At 57.5% G+C, this 13,765-nt stretch overlaps 2 protein-coding genes across 2 annotated transcripts; one reads left to right on the forward strand and one right to left on the reverse strand.

Annotated features, from left to right (window-relative positions):
- Positions 1 to 310: 310 nt before the first annotated feature.
- BSCL2 (BSCL2 lipid droplet biogenesis associated, seipin) lies at positions 311 to 8,794 on the reverse strand. The gene is made up of 10 exons (XM_030969983.1): positions 8,627 to 8,794; positions 7,016 to 7,255; positions 6,001 to 6,082; positions 4,189 to 4,332; positions 3,099 to 3,233; positions 2,710 to 2,807; positions 1,583 to 1,721; positions 1,425 to 1,470; positions 679 to 744; positions 311 to 465 (listed from the first exon to the last, which is right to left on the reverse strand). Exons 2-10 carry the CDS (start codon positions 7,228 to 7,230, stop codon positions 311 to 313), a joined length of 1,080 nt encoding a protein of 359 aa, XP_030825843.1. The 5' UTR covers positions 7,231 to 7,255; positions 8,627 to 8,794.
- A 422-nt stretch (positions 8,795 to 9,216) lies between these two features.
- Positions 9,217 to 12,255, forward strand: GNG3 (G protein subunit gamma 3). The gene is made up of 3 exons (XM_030970018.1): positions 9,217 to 9,346; positions 9,921 to 10,026; positions 11,558 to 12,255. The coding sequence occupies exons 2-3, from the start codon at positions 9,928 to 9,930 to the stop codon at positions 11,684 to 11,686; spliced, it is 228 nt and encodes a 75-aa protein (XP_030825878.1). The 5' UTR covers positions 9,217 to 9,346; positions 9,921 to 9,927; the 3' UTR covers positions 11,687 to 12,255.
- The last annotated feature ends 1,510 nt before the right edge of the window (positions 12,256 to 13,765 follow it).

Raw genomic sequence — 13,765 nt, forward strand, 5'->3', positions numbered from 1 at the left:
ACTGCAAAGTGACCCCAAAACCCACCCGAAAATACCCCAAAAATCTTAAATTTGGACCAGATTTTCTTTGGGTTGATTGGGGGGCAGAGTTTGAAGAGAATTTGGGGGGCATGGAGGGGGATTTTGGGGAAATTCTGGGGAAAATTTGGGGGATTTTAGGGGAATTTGGGGGATTTTGGGGCTCCCGTCCCTGTCCCACCCCTCCCCCCCCCCAAATAACTCCCAACTCAGTTTCGGGGGTGGGGGAGGGGCCGAAGCCTTTATTGAGCCCCCCCCGAACCGGGGGTGGGGGAGGGGGTGGGGGAGGGGCTCAGGAGCTGGAGCAGAGCTGGCGCTGCCGGAGGGGGGAGGGGCCGTCCGCGAGGGGGCGGGGCGTGGGCGTGGCCTCCTCCTGCCCCTCCCCCTCTTCCTCCTCTTCTTCCTGCCCCTCCCCCTCCTTGGGGGCGGCGCTGAGCAGGGGGGGGTCTGGGGGGGGGGGAGGGGCGGTCAGAGCCCCCACACCCAAATTTGGGCCCCTCCCCCCCCAAACTGGGTCCCTGCCCCCCCCAAAATTCTGCCCCTCCACCCCAAAAACTGGGCCACTCCCCCCTTTTTGATCTCCCCACCCCCAATTCGAGCCCCTCCCCCGCCCCTCCCCCTCGGATTTTGGGGGTTTTTGGGGCGCTGCCCCTCCCCCACCTGGGCCGGGCTCCGAGGCTCCCACGATTTCGGGCTCCTCCGAATTTTGGGGGGGGTCTGGAAGGTCTGGGGGGGGGGGGGAGAGGGGAGAGAAATCAACTTGAACATTCCCAGAATCCTAAAAATCCCACCCAAAAATCCCCAAAACTTCCCCAAAATCTTCCTCCAAATCCCTCCCAAATTTGCCCAAAATCTCCTGCAAACTCTCCTTAAAATCCTCCCAATGAAATCCCTAAAATCCCCTCCCTAAAAAACCCCAAAATCTCCCAAAATTCCCCCCCCAAATCTTCCTCCAAATCCCTTCCAAAATCTTCCCAAATCTCCCCAAAACTGCCCCCAAAATCCCTCCAAAAAATCCCCCAAATTCCCCCCGGAAAAAACCTCCCAAAACTCCCCCAAAAAATCTCCAAAATCCCGCCCAAAAATCTCCTTCCAAATCCTTCCCAAATATCCCCGAAATCTCCTTAAAACACCTCCACAAAGTCTCTAAAAATCCTCCCCAAAAATCCCCAAATTCTCCCTGAACTTCCCCAAATTTCCTCCAAATTCCGCTGCCCCTCCCCCCTCATTGCCCCTCCCCCCATTGCCCCTCCCCCATTGCCCCTCCCCCATTGCCCCTCCCCCATTGCCCCTCCCCCCATTGCCCCTCCCCCATTTCCCCTCCCCTATTGCCCCTCCCTCATTGCCCCTCCCCCATTGCCCCTCCCCCATTGCCCCTCCCCCATTGCCCCTCCCCCATCTCTCACCTGTCCCCTCCCCCTCCCCGGGGGCTCCTCCTCGGTTCCTCTGCTCCTGTTGTGGGTGGGGGAGGGGCTCAGGTGAGCTCAGCCCCTCCCCCATTAGCCCCACCCCCATGGCCCCTCCCCAAGCCCCGCCCCTCCCCAAGCCCCGCCCCCAGTCTCACCTGGGCCGGGCGGGGGCGGGGCCGTTGGGGGCCCCTCCCCCACTGCAGGTACCCCCCGAGGGTCAGCAGCGCCAGCAGCGTCCAATTGCCGGCCACGCCCACAACCGCTGACGTCAGAGGGAAGTGATAGAGCAGGTACCTGGGACAGGCGAGGGACAGACGGACACGGGAGGGACAGACGGACAGGTGAGGGACAGACGGACACGTGAGGGACAGACAGGTGAGGGACAGACGGACACGTGAGGGACAGACGGACACGTGAGGGACAGACAGACAGGTGAGGGACAGACGGACAGGTGAGGGACAGATGGACACGTGAGGGACAGATGGACAGGTGAGGGACAGACGGACACGTGAGGGACAGACAGGTGAGGGACAGACAGACAGGTGAGGGACAGACAGGTGAGGGACAGACGGACATGGGAGGGACAGACGGACACGTGAGGGACAGACGGACACGGGAGGGACAGACAGGTGAGGGACAGACAGACAGGTGAGGGACAGACAGGTGAGGGACAGATGGACATGGGAGGGACAGACGGACACGTGAGGGACAGATGGACACGGGAGGGACAGACGGACACGTGAGGGACAGACAGGTGAGGGACAGACGGACACGTGAGGGACAGACGGACACGTGAGGGACAGACGGACAGATGGACAGGTTTAAGGCCGGGTTTAGGCCCTGCTTAGGTCAGGTTCAAGCCAGGTTTGGGGCAGGTTCAGGGCAGTTTTAGGGCAGGTTTAAGCCCAGTTTAAGGCAGGGTTTAGAGCAGGTTTAAGGCAGGTTTAAGGAAGGTTTAAGGCAGGTTTAAGGCAGGTTTAGGCCAGGTTTAGGTGGGGTTTGAGGCAGGTTTTGGGGTCACCTGAGGCCGCTGAAGTGGGGCTGGGGCAGTTTGGGGCAGTTTTCAGCCAGGTTTAAGCCCGGTTTAAGGCAGGTTTAAGCCCGGTTTAAGGCAGGTTTAAGCCCGGTTTAAGGCAGGTTTAGGCCCGGTTTAAGGCAGGTTTAGGCCCGGTTTAAGGCAGGTTTAAGCCCGGTTTAAGGCAGGTTTAGGCCCGGTTTAAGGCAGGTTTAGGCCCGGTTTAAGGCAGGTTTAAGCCCGGTTTAAGGCAGGTTTAGGCCGTACCTGAGGCCGCTGAAGTGGGCGTGCAGCGCGGCAGCTGCCCCGTAGAGCTGCACCCGGCGGCTGCGGATCTCAACCAGAGCGCCCGCGGTGGGAGAGTACTGGGGGCAGCGGGGGAAACGGGCTCAGGGACCCCCAAAATGCCCCAAAATAGCCCTCAAAATACCCCAAAACCACCCTGGGACCCCCAAAATATCTCTGAGACCCCCAAAACATCCCCTAAACCACCCGAGGACCCCCAAAACATCCTCAAATACCCCTGGCACCACCAAAATACCCCTCCAAATCCCCCCAGGATCCCCCAAAACCCCAGTGGGACCCCCTGAGAGCCCCCAAATCTCCCCTTGGCACCCCCAAATCCCCCCGGGACCCCCGGGACCCCCCGGCCGCACGGGGTCCTCGCGGTAGCGCCCCATCAGCTCCAGCTCCAGGGTCTGGCTCTGCTCCGCGAAGCCGCTGAGGAAGAGTCCGCCGAAGGCCGCGGTGTGCAGGGCCCGCAGCAGGCGGGAGCGGTAATGCAGCATGGCCTGGGGGCAGGAACCCCAAATCCACCCTCAATCCCATCCTAAATCCCACCCAGGGACCCCAAACCCAGCCCAAACCCCAAATGGGACCCCAAACCTGCACTGGGACCCCAAATCCAGCCCAAACCCCAAATGGGATCCCAAACCTGCACTGGGACCCCAAACCCACCCCAAACCCCAAATGGGATCCCAAACCCCTCCCCAAATCCAGACTGGGACCCCAAATCCCAGCCCAGAGATCCCAGATCCACTCCAGAGCCTTCCAATCCCATCCCAGACCCCAAATCCCACCCCAAAGTCCCATTCCCAGTCTGTCCCAGTCTGTCCCAGTCCAATCCCAGTCCGTCCCAGTGCTCCCAGTCTGTCCCAGTTCAATCCCAGTCTGTCCCAGTCCAATCCCAGTCCAATCCCAGTCCGTCCCAGTGCTCCCAGTCTGTCCCAGTTCAATCCCAGTCTGTCCCAGTGCTCCCAGTCTGTCCCAGTCTAATCCCAGTCTGTCCCAGTCCAATCCCAGTCTGTCCCAGTCCAATCCCAGTCCAATCCCAGTTCAACCCCAGTCCAATCCCAGTCCAATCCCAGTCCAATCCCAGTCTGTCCCAGTCCAATTCCAGTCTGTCCCAGTCCAATCCCAGTGCTCCCAGTCCAATCCCAGTCTGTCCCAGTCCAATCCCAGTCTGTCCCAGTCCAATCCCAGTCTGTCCCAGTTCAATCCCAGTTCAATCCCAGTGCTCCCAGTCTGTCCCAGTTCAATCCCAGTCCAATCCCAGTTCAATCCCAGTCCAATCCCAGTCCAATCCCAGTGCTCCCAGTCCAATCCCAGTCCAATCCCAGTGCTCCCAGTCCAATCCCAGTCTGTCCCAGTCCAATCCCAGTCTGTCCCAGTTCAATCCCAGTTCAATCCCAGTGCTCCCAGTCCAATCCCAGTCCAATCCCAGTCCAATCCCAGTGCTCCCAGTACCGCTCTCTCGCTCCTGGCCAGGGTTTTGCCGCCCTGGCCGTACAGGCTCAGCCCCACCATGAACATCCCCAGCTCTCGGTTCACCGGCGACTCCGGCAGCTCCAGCTCCAGGGAGATGCGGTACAGCTGCCCATAGAGCAGCACCTGGGGGAGCAAAATACACCTGGGTTACACCTGAGTTACACCTGGGGAGCAAAATACACCTGGGTTACACCTGGGATACACCTGGGGAGCAAAATACACCTGGGTTACACCTGGGGGAGCAAAATACACCTGGGTTACACCTGGGATACACCTGGGGGAGCAAAATACACCTGGGTTACACCTGGGGGAGCAAAATACACCTGGGTTACACCTGGGATACACCTGGGTTACACCTGGGGGAGCAAAATACACCTGGGTTACACCTGGGTTACACCTGGGGGAGCAAAATACACCTGGGTTACACCTGGGTTACACCTGGGTACAGCTGCCCATAGAGCAGCACCTGGGGGAGCAAAATACACCTGGGTTACACCTGGGTTACACCTGGGTTACACCCGGGGGAGCAAAATACACCTGGGTTACACCTGGGTTACACCTGGGTTACACCCGGGGGAGCAAAATACACCTGGGTTACACCTGGGGGAGCAAAATACACCTGGGTTACACCTGGGTTACACCTGGGGGAGCAAAATACACCTGGGTTACACCTGGGATACACCTGGGGGAGCAAAATACACCTGGGTTACACCTGGGATACACCTGGGTTACACCTGGGGGAGCAAAATACACCTGGGTTACACCTGGGTTACACCTGGGGGAGCAAAATACACCCGGGTTACACCTGGGTTACACCTGGGATACACCCGGGGGAGCAAAATACACCTGGGGGAGCAAAATACACCTGGGTTACACCTGGGATACACCTGGGGGAGCAAAATACACCTGGGTTACACCTGGGGGAGCAAAATACACCTGGGTTACACCTGGGATACACCTGGGTTACACCTGGGGGAGCAAAATACACCTGGGTTACACCTGGGTTACACCTGGGGGAGCAAAATACACCTGGGTTACACCTGGGTTACACCCGGGGGAGCAAAATACACCTGGGTTACACCTGGGGGAGCAAAATACACCTGGGTTACACCTGGGTTACACCTGGGGGAGCAAAATACACCTGGGTTACACCTGGGATACACCTGGGGGAGCAAAATACACCTTGGTTACACCTGGGTTACACCCGGGTTACACCTGGGTACAGCTGCCCATAGAGCAGCACCTGGGGGAGTAAAATACACCTGGGTTACACCTGGGTTACACCTGGGTTGCACCTGGGTTGCACCTGGGATACACCTGGGATACACCTGGGATACACCTGGGGGCACCTGGGTACACCCGGGTTACACCTGGGTTACACCTGGTACAGCTGGAAATGGCATTTTTGGGATATTTCCGGACATTTTGGCCCCAAATTCCCCCATTTTTAGGATATTTTTAGGACATTTTGTAGCCACATTCTGGAATATTTTCAGGCCCCTCCCCAGCCCCAAACTCCCCAATCTGGGATATTTTCAGACATGTTGTACCCACGTTTTTCGTACATTTTAGGACATTTTGTACCCACATTTTTGGGATATTCTAGGATGTTTTAGCCCCACATTTTTGGGATGTTTCCAGCCCCCCTCCCTATCCCCACAGCCCCAAATTTTGTCATTTCCAGAACCTTCTCCCGGTGCTCCCCCAGCCCCAAACCCCCCAGATTTTTTGGGGATATTTTCAGGACATTTTGGCCCCAAATTCCCCCAAATTTTGGGACATTTCCGGAACCTTCTCCCGGTGCTCCCCCAGCAGGGACACGTTGGCCGTGGGGAAGGAGCAGAGCTCGGGCCCGGGGCGCTCACAGTCCGACCTGGGGGGCCAAAAATGGGCTCAGGGATGAGAAACCCCCCCCAAAAAACCCCACAACCACCCCAGAACCAGCAAAACCACCCCCAAACCCCCCAAAACACCCAAATCCCCCCCAAAACCCAAAAATCCCCCCAAACCACCACAAAAAAACCCAAAACCACCACAAAAAAACCCCAAAATCTCCAAACAACCCCAAAACCACCCCAAAACCCCCTTAAAAACCCCCAAAACCCCAAATCCAGCCCCAAACCCCCCAAAAACTCCCCCAAACCCTCCAACCCCCCCTAAAACCCTTCCCAGCCCCACCTGGACACATCTGGACACACCTGAAACCCCCAAAACCCCACCTGGACACAGCCAAACCACACCTGGGCAGACCTGAATCCCCTAAAACCCCCTCCAAACTCCTCCCAGCCCCAGCTGGACACACCTGAACCCCCAAACCCCTCCCAGCCTCACCTGAACCTCCCCAAACCACACCTGGGCACACCTGAACCTCTCCAAAACCCCTCCCAACCCCCCCAAAACCCCTCCCAGAGCCCCCAGATCCCCTCATCCCCCTCTCACCTGAGCACCAGGTGCAGTGGGTGCACCCAAACCCCCAGGCTCACCTGAACCCCAGATGCACCCAAACCCCTGGGACTCACCTGAAGCCCAGGTGCACCCAAACCCCCAGGCTCACCTGAACCCCAGGTGCACCCAAACCCCCATTTACCTGAACCCCAGGTGCACCCAAACCCCCTGGGACTCACCTGAAGCCCAGGTGCACCCAAACCCCCATTTACCTGAACCCCAGGTGCACCCAAACCCCCTGGGACTCACCTGAAGCCCAGGTGCACCCAAACCCCCCAGGCTCACCCAAACCCCCTGGGACTCACCTGAAGCCCAGGTGCACCCAAACCCCCCAGGCTCACCCAAACCCCCTGGGACTCACCTGAAGCCCAGGTGCAGCGGGCGCAGCACGCCGGCCGCGGGCAGGTAGGCCCAGTAGAAGGAGCCGTAGAGGAACACGGCGGCCCAGAGCAGCAGCAGCGCCAGGCTCAGCCCCAGCGCCCCCCGCAGCAGCGCCCGCCGCGCCCCCCGCCCCACCTGAGCCCCCCAGGTGAGCAGCGGCGGGGGCGGGGCCGCGGGGAACCCCCCCGGGGCCATGGGAGCCCCATCGGCGGGGGAGGGGCTGGAAAAACACGGGGGGAGGGGTTAAACGGGGCCACGCCCCCACGGAGCCCCACCCACAGCTGAGCCCCCCAGGTGAGCAGCGGAGGGGGCGGGGCCATGGGGGGGGCTGTGGGGAAAGGGGGGGGGTTAAAAGGGGAGGGGTTAAACATGGCCACGCCCCCACGGAGCCCCACCCACAGCTGAGCCCCCAGGTGAGCAGCAGGGGGGGAGGGGAATCCCCATGGGAGGGGGAGGGGCTGCCAAAAGAGAGAGGGGGAGGGGTTAAACAGGGCCACGCCCCCATGGAGGCGGAACCCCCAAATTCCCTTCCCCCACCCCCAAAATCTCTGGGGGAAATTCCAAAATTCCCTCCCCAAAATTTCCCTTCCCCCAGCCCCAAATTTTGGCCCAAACCCAGAAATTCCCTCCCCAAAATTCCCCCTCCCCATTCCCAAAATTTTGGGGGATGGGGAAATCCCGAAATTCCAACCCGAAAATTCTCTCTGCAACATTTCCTCCCCAAAATTCTGGCCCCAACCCCAAAATTCTGTGGGAGAAACCCCAAAAATTCCCTCCCTGAAATTTCCTCCCCCATCCCAAAATTCCGGCCCCAACCCCGAAATTCCCTCTCCAAAATTCCTTCCCAAAAATTCCCTCCTCCCCCACCTCCAATCCGTGCGCCAGCCCCAAAATTCCGTCCCCATTCCCAAAATCTGTGGAGGATCCGCAAAATTCCCTTCCCCAAAATTCCCTCCCCCGCCACAAATTCCCCTCCCAAAATTTCCTCCCAAAATTTCCGGCCCCACCCCCAAAATCTCCGGGGGAATCCCAAAATTTCCCCTCCCCATTCCTAAAATCTCAAGGGAACCCCAAAATTCCCCCTCCTGTCCCGAAATTTAGGGCAGATTCCCAAAATCTGGGGCGGAAATCCCAAAATTCCGGCCCCAAACCCAAAATTCCATCCCAAAAATTTCCTCCCCGACCCTAAAATCTGTGGGGGAACCCCAAAATTCCTTCCTCAGACCCCAAAATTTGGGATTATTCCCAAAAATCCCTCCCCCACACCCCAAAATCCCCTTGGGGACCCCAAAACTTTGGGATTTTTCCCAAAATTGCGGAATTCGGGGCAGGGGTGAGGGTGGGGGAGGGGCGGGGGGAGGGGAGGGCCGCGTTCCCGCCCCTCCCCCACGCCAAAATTTGGGATTATTCCCAAAATTCCTCCCCCAGCCCCAAACCCCCGGGGGGACCTCGAGGTTTTGGGGTCCCGGGGAGGATTTTTGGGTGAATTTTGGGGATTTTGGGGCTCCCCGGGGAGATTTTGGGGCCGATTTTGGGTTCGCGGAGCGAAATTTTGGGATTTTCTGAGGGAATTTTGGCGCAGTTTCCTCACCCCGAGTGGGTTCCGGGGGTTTTCGAGGCTCGCGGATTCGATTCCGGCGGTTTTTAAGGCGATTTTTGGGGTTTTAGGGCGGATTTTTGGGGTAAATTCGGGCTTTTTCAGGGCTCCCACGCCCTTACCGAACGCCGCTTCCCGCCACGCCCTGGCCACGCCCCCAGCCGAGCCGCTTCCGGATGGAAACCCCGCCCACACCTCACCCCATTGGTCAAAACTGTGTAAACCACGCCCCTTACCCTTATTGAGAAGTGCCTCTAAGACTCCGCCCACTGCGGACCCGCCTGCGCTGGCCCCGCCCCCGGCCCCGCCCACTGCGGCCCCGCCGGGCCCCTCCTCGTTTCCATGGCAACGGAGGGAGATTTTTGGGGGATTTGGGGAAATTTTGGGGAATTCTGGGGGTCCCTGGGGGGTTTGGGTTCCTCAGGATTCTGGGGGGGCTCCCTGAGGGATTTTGGGGAATTTTGAGAATCTGGGGGGTTTGGGGGAGGGGCTGGGAGGGTTTGGGGGGCACAATTGGGGGAGGGGTCCTTTAACCCCGCCCTTCCCCCACCCTGAACCCCCTCCCCATTTTCAAAGGGGGGGGGAGGGGCTGGGTTTTGAGGCGCCCCCAAAATTGGGGGGGGGGGAAAGGGCGTGGCCCCTCCCCTCCCCCACCCCCAGGCCCCGCCCCCTCCGAGCATCGCCGGGACCGGAGCGGCCGCGGGTCCTGCACAGGTGGGGGAGGGGCGGATTTTGGGGGGTCCTGGGGGTGGGGGAGGGGATGGGGGAGGAGGGGGAGGGGCAAAAACCGCGGGAAATTTTGGGGGGCTTGGGGCAGATTTGGGCAAAAAGAGGGGGAAGGGGATTTGGGGGGAAATTGGGATTTTTGGGGGTGAAATTTGGGATTTTTGGGGGCTTGGGGGGGATTTGGGGAAATTCGGGATTTTTGGGGGGAATTTTTGGATGGGAAAAATTGGGGATTTTTTTTTTCCCAGGAGGGTTTGGGGGGGGAAACGCTGATTTTGGGGTGGGGGTTTTCTATTTTTCAGATTTTTTTTTGTTTTTAATTTTTGGGTTTTTTTTTGTTGTTGAGCTTTTTGGGCCATTTGGGATTTTTGGGAGGATCTTAAATTTTGGCTCCAGGGGGAATTTGGGGGAGAGGAATTTTTTTTAGAGGGGAAAAAATGGAATTTATGGGGGATTTTATTGGTGCTTTTTTATTTTTGGGGGGATTTTTGGGGTTTTTTTTGGGGGGATTTTGGGTGTTTTGGTTTTTGGGGGGGGTCCCAAGTGTGGGGTGCCCCCGCAGCCCCCCCATGAAGGGCGAGCCCCCCCCCAGCAGCACCCTGAGCGTGGGCCAGGCCCGGAAAATGGTGGAGCAGCTGAAGATCGAGGCCAGCCTGTGCCGGGTCAAGGTCTGGGGGAAAAAGGGGAAAAAGAGGGAAAAAAAAAATGGGGAAAAAATGGGGGGGGAAATGGGGGAAAAAATTGAGAAAAAATTGGGTAAAAATGGGGAATAAATATGAAAAAATGGGGGGGGGGGGAATGGGGAAAAATGAGGAAAAAAAAGGGGGGGAAATGGATGGAAAACGGGGAAAAAATGAGGAGATAATGGGGAAAAATGGGGGGGAATATGGAAAAAATAGGGAAAAATGGGGAAAAATTAGGGGAAGATGGGGAAAACGGGGAAAAAAGGAGGGGAATGGGGAAAAAATAAGGAAAAAATAGGGGGGATGGGGGAAAGGGAAAAAAACTGGAAAATGGGGAAAAGTGGGGGAAATGGAGAAAAATGGAGAAAAAAATGAGGGGAAATGGGGAAAATGGGGAATAAATGGGGATTTGAGGGGGGGTTTAAATAGATTTGGGAGGAAATCTGGGAGTTGGGTTGAAAAATGAGGATTTTGAGGCGTCTTGGGGTGCTTGAGGGAGATTTGGGGGTTGAGAAGGGATTTGGGGGAATTTGAATGGGATTTTGCGGGAGTAAAATGGGATTTGGGGGCATTTAAAGGGGATTTGAGGGGTCCAAAGTGGATTTGGGGGGTAAAATGAGGATTTGGGAGGGGGACAAGCGCAGGGTTTGTGCTTTCCAGGGGTGGATTCAGAAATTCCAGGCGGGATTTGGGAACTCGGGGCTGCTTTGGAGATTTCCAGGTTTATTTTTGGGGTTCCCAGGAGCATTTTAGGGGTTCCCAGGTGTACTTTAGGGATTTCCAGGAGCATTTTCGGGGCTCCCTGACCCCATTTTCCCCCACCCCAGGTGTATTTTAGGGGTTCCATGTTTCATTTCGGGGTTCCCAAGGATATTTTAGGGTTCCCAGGTGCATTTAGGGGCTCCCTGACCCCGTTTTCCCCACCCCAGGTGTACCTTAGAGATTCCAGGTTTATTTTAGACGGTTTAGGGTTCCCACGTGCATTTTCGGGCTCCATTTCCCCCCTGCCCAGGTATATTTTTGGGGTTCCATGTTTAATTTGGGGGTTCCCAAGTATATTTGAAGGATCCCAGGTGTATTTTCGGGGTTCCCAGGTATTTTTCAGGCTCCCTGACCCCGTTTTCCCCACCCCATGTGTATTTTAGAGGTTCCAGGTTGATTTTAGATCTGTTTTAGGGGTTCCCAGGTTTATTTTTGGGGTTCCCAGGTGCATTTTTGGGCTCCCTGACCCCGTTTCCCCCCTGCCCAGGTGTATTTTTGGGGTTCCCAGGTGTATTTTTGGGGTTCCCAGGTGTATTTTTGGGTTTCCAGGTGTATTTTTGGGGCTCCCTGACCCTGTTTTCCCCACCCCAGGTGTATTTTAGGGGTTCCATGTTCATTTTTAGGGTTCCCAAGTGCATTTTAAAGATTCCAGGTTTATTTTTGGGGCTCCCAGGTGTATTTTAGGGGTCCAGGTGTATTTTTGGGGCTCCCAGGTGTATTTTGGGGTTCCCTGACCCCGTTTCTCCCCGGCCAGGTGTCCAAGGCGGCGGCCGAGCTGCTCAGTTACTGCGAGGCTCACGCCTGCGAGGATCCCCTGCTCACCCCGGTCCCCACGTCCGAGAATCCCTTCCGCGAGAAGAAATTCTTCTGCGCCCTCCTCTGACCCCCCAAAAATCCCGGGGAACCCCCCCAAGAATCCTGCGGGACCCCTCCCCGTCACATTTCGGGTCCCCCTTGTACAATTTAGGGCCGAATTCACCCCAAACATGAGGCGGGAATGGGGGGGGGGCTGAATTTTGGGTTTTTGGGGTCCCCCCCCACAGCTGGGACCTCCCCCCCTAAATTGGGGAACCCCCTCCAAAAAAAGCCCAGCTCAGAATTTGGGGGGTTTTGAGGGGGTTTTGGGGGTCCCCCCACCCCAAAAGGCACCAAGGATGGACTCGGGGAAGGTTCTGGAATAGGGGGAGGGGGAGACCCCCCCCCCCTAAAATCACCCCAAACTCCTCCTCCCCCCATCACTCCCCACCCCCCTCAAAATGGGGACCCCAAAAGTTCAGGACGCGCCCAGAAATTCCCAAAAATTCATCCCTCACCTCCCCCACCCCGAACTCGGGGGGTTCCCCTCCCCCAGCACCGACCCCTCCCCAGTTTCGGCTCTGAGGGGGGGAGGGGCCGTTCAAGGGGGGGTTCCCCCAATTTTGGGGTGTCCCCCCCCCAAATAAACACTTGGCGGCACAGACGGGGCCGGGGCCGTTTTTGGGGATCCACGGAAAAATGGGGTGGGGGGAGGGGCAAAAAATGGGGGCGGGAGGGGGGGAAGGGGGAGGGGGCAGAGAGAGGAAATTGGGGTGTGGAGGAAGAGGAAGGAAGAAAAAGGAGGAAGAAAAGAGAGGAAGAGGAAGGAGGAGGAGGAGGAAGAAAAACGGGGAAGAGGAGGAGGAAGAAATGAGGAGGAAGAGGAAGGAAAAGGAGGAAGAGGAAGATAAATGAGGAAGATCTGCCCGAGCTCCGCAGGGCCCCACATCCAACATGGCGGCGCCCACACCCTCCCTCAGACGCCGCCATGACACCCGCGCATGCGCAGCGCACCCACACCGCCCCAAGATGGCGCCCTCCAGCACCCAAAATGGCGGCGGGAGCCAAGAGGGGCCCGGGGGGGCTCTGGGGGCGCCCCCGGCCCACGCGGGAGCCCCTCCCCCACCCGGGACCCCCCAAAAATCCCCGTGGGGGGAGGGGCAACCCCCCGTTATCCCCTCCCCCCCCTTTCCCGCCACGTCATCGCCGCGCGCAGCCAAGATGGCGGCGCCCACAGCCCTGTGGTTGCCATGGCAACCGAGCCAGGCCTGAGGCCTCGGAGCAGGCCCGGCCTGCGCAGGAGAGAAATAAAATCATGAAATCGTTAATTACGGTTAATTAATTGCCGTTTATGAGCCGAGATTTAGCGTAAAGGCCTCAGAAATAGGCCCAGAACCGGGTCTGGAGGCCAAAGGTTAAAACCAGGCCCAGGCCTAAGGCCAGGCCCCAAAAAGCCCCAAACCCCGGCGGGTTTAAACCAAATAACCACAAAAAACCCCAAATCTGGGTTTAAACCCCAAAATCAGCGCCAGGACTGAATTTAAGACACAAATTTCCTCTAAACCCAGTTTAACCCCAGAAACTCGGTTTTAACTCCCCTCCCACCGACCCTAATGTTGGATTTTAACCCCTCCAACCCCGTTTGAACCAAATTTAACCCCCCAGACCGAGTTTAACCCCTTAAACCAAATTTTAACTCCCCAGCCCCAATTCCAGCCTTTCCCAAGCCCCGCTGTAACCCGGGTTTAACTCTGGAAATCTAATTTTAACCCAATAAACCTTGTTTTAACCCAATAAACCTGATTTTAACCCAATAAATCCGATATTGACCCAATAAATCTGGTTTGAACCTAGAAAATCTGATTTAAACCAAACAAACCCAGCTTTAACCCAATAAATCCGATTTTAACCCCCCAAACCCCTTTCAAACCCGGTTTTAACCCTTTCAAACCCGGCTTTAACCCACAAACACCACCCGAGGCCGCCCTGGGCTCAAGCGAATTTGCTTTATTTCTAAAAAGGGACAAAATCCGCCCGACACGGCCTGGGGGGGGGGGCGGGGGTGGGGAAGGGGAGCTGGAGGTCGAGGCCACCCCTCCCCCACCTCGGGGGGCGGCGGAAATTTGGGGAATTTTCGTCATTTTCGACCCCCAAAAAGCGGAAGGGA

This window comes from Camarhynchus parvulus, unplaced genomic scaffold, assembly GCF_901933205.1.
Source record: "Camarhynchus parvulus unplaced genomic scaffold, STF_HiC, whole genome shotgun sequence".
Lineage (NCBI taxonomy): Eukaryota > Metazoa > Chordata > Aves > Passeriformes > Thraupidae > Camarhynchus > Camarhynchus parvulus.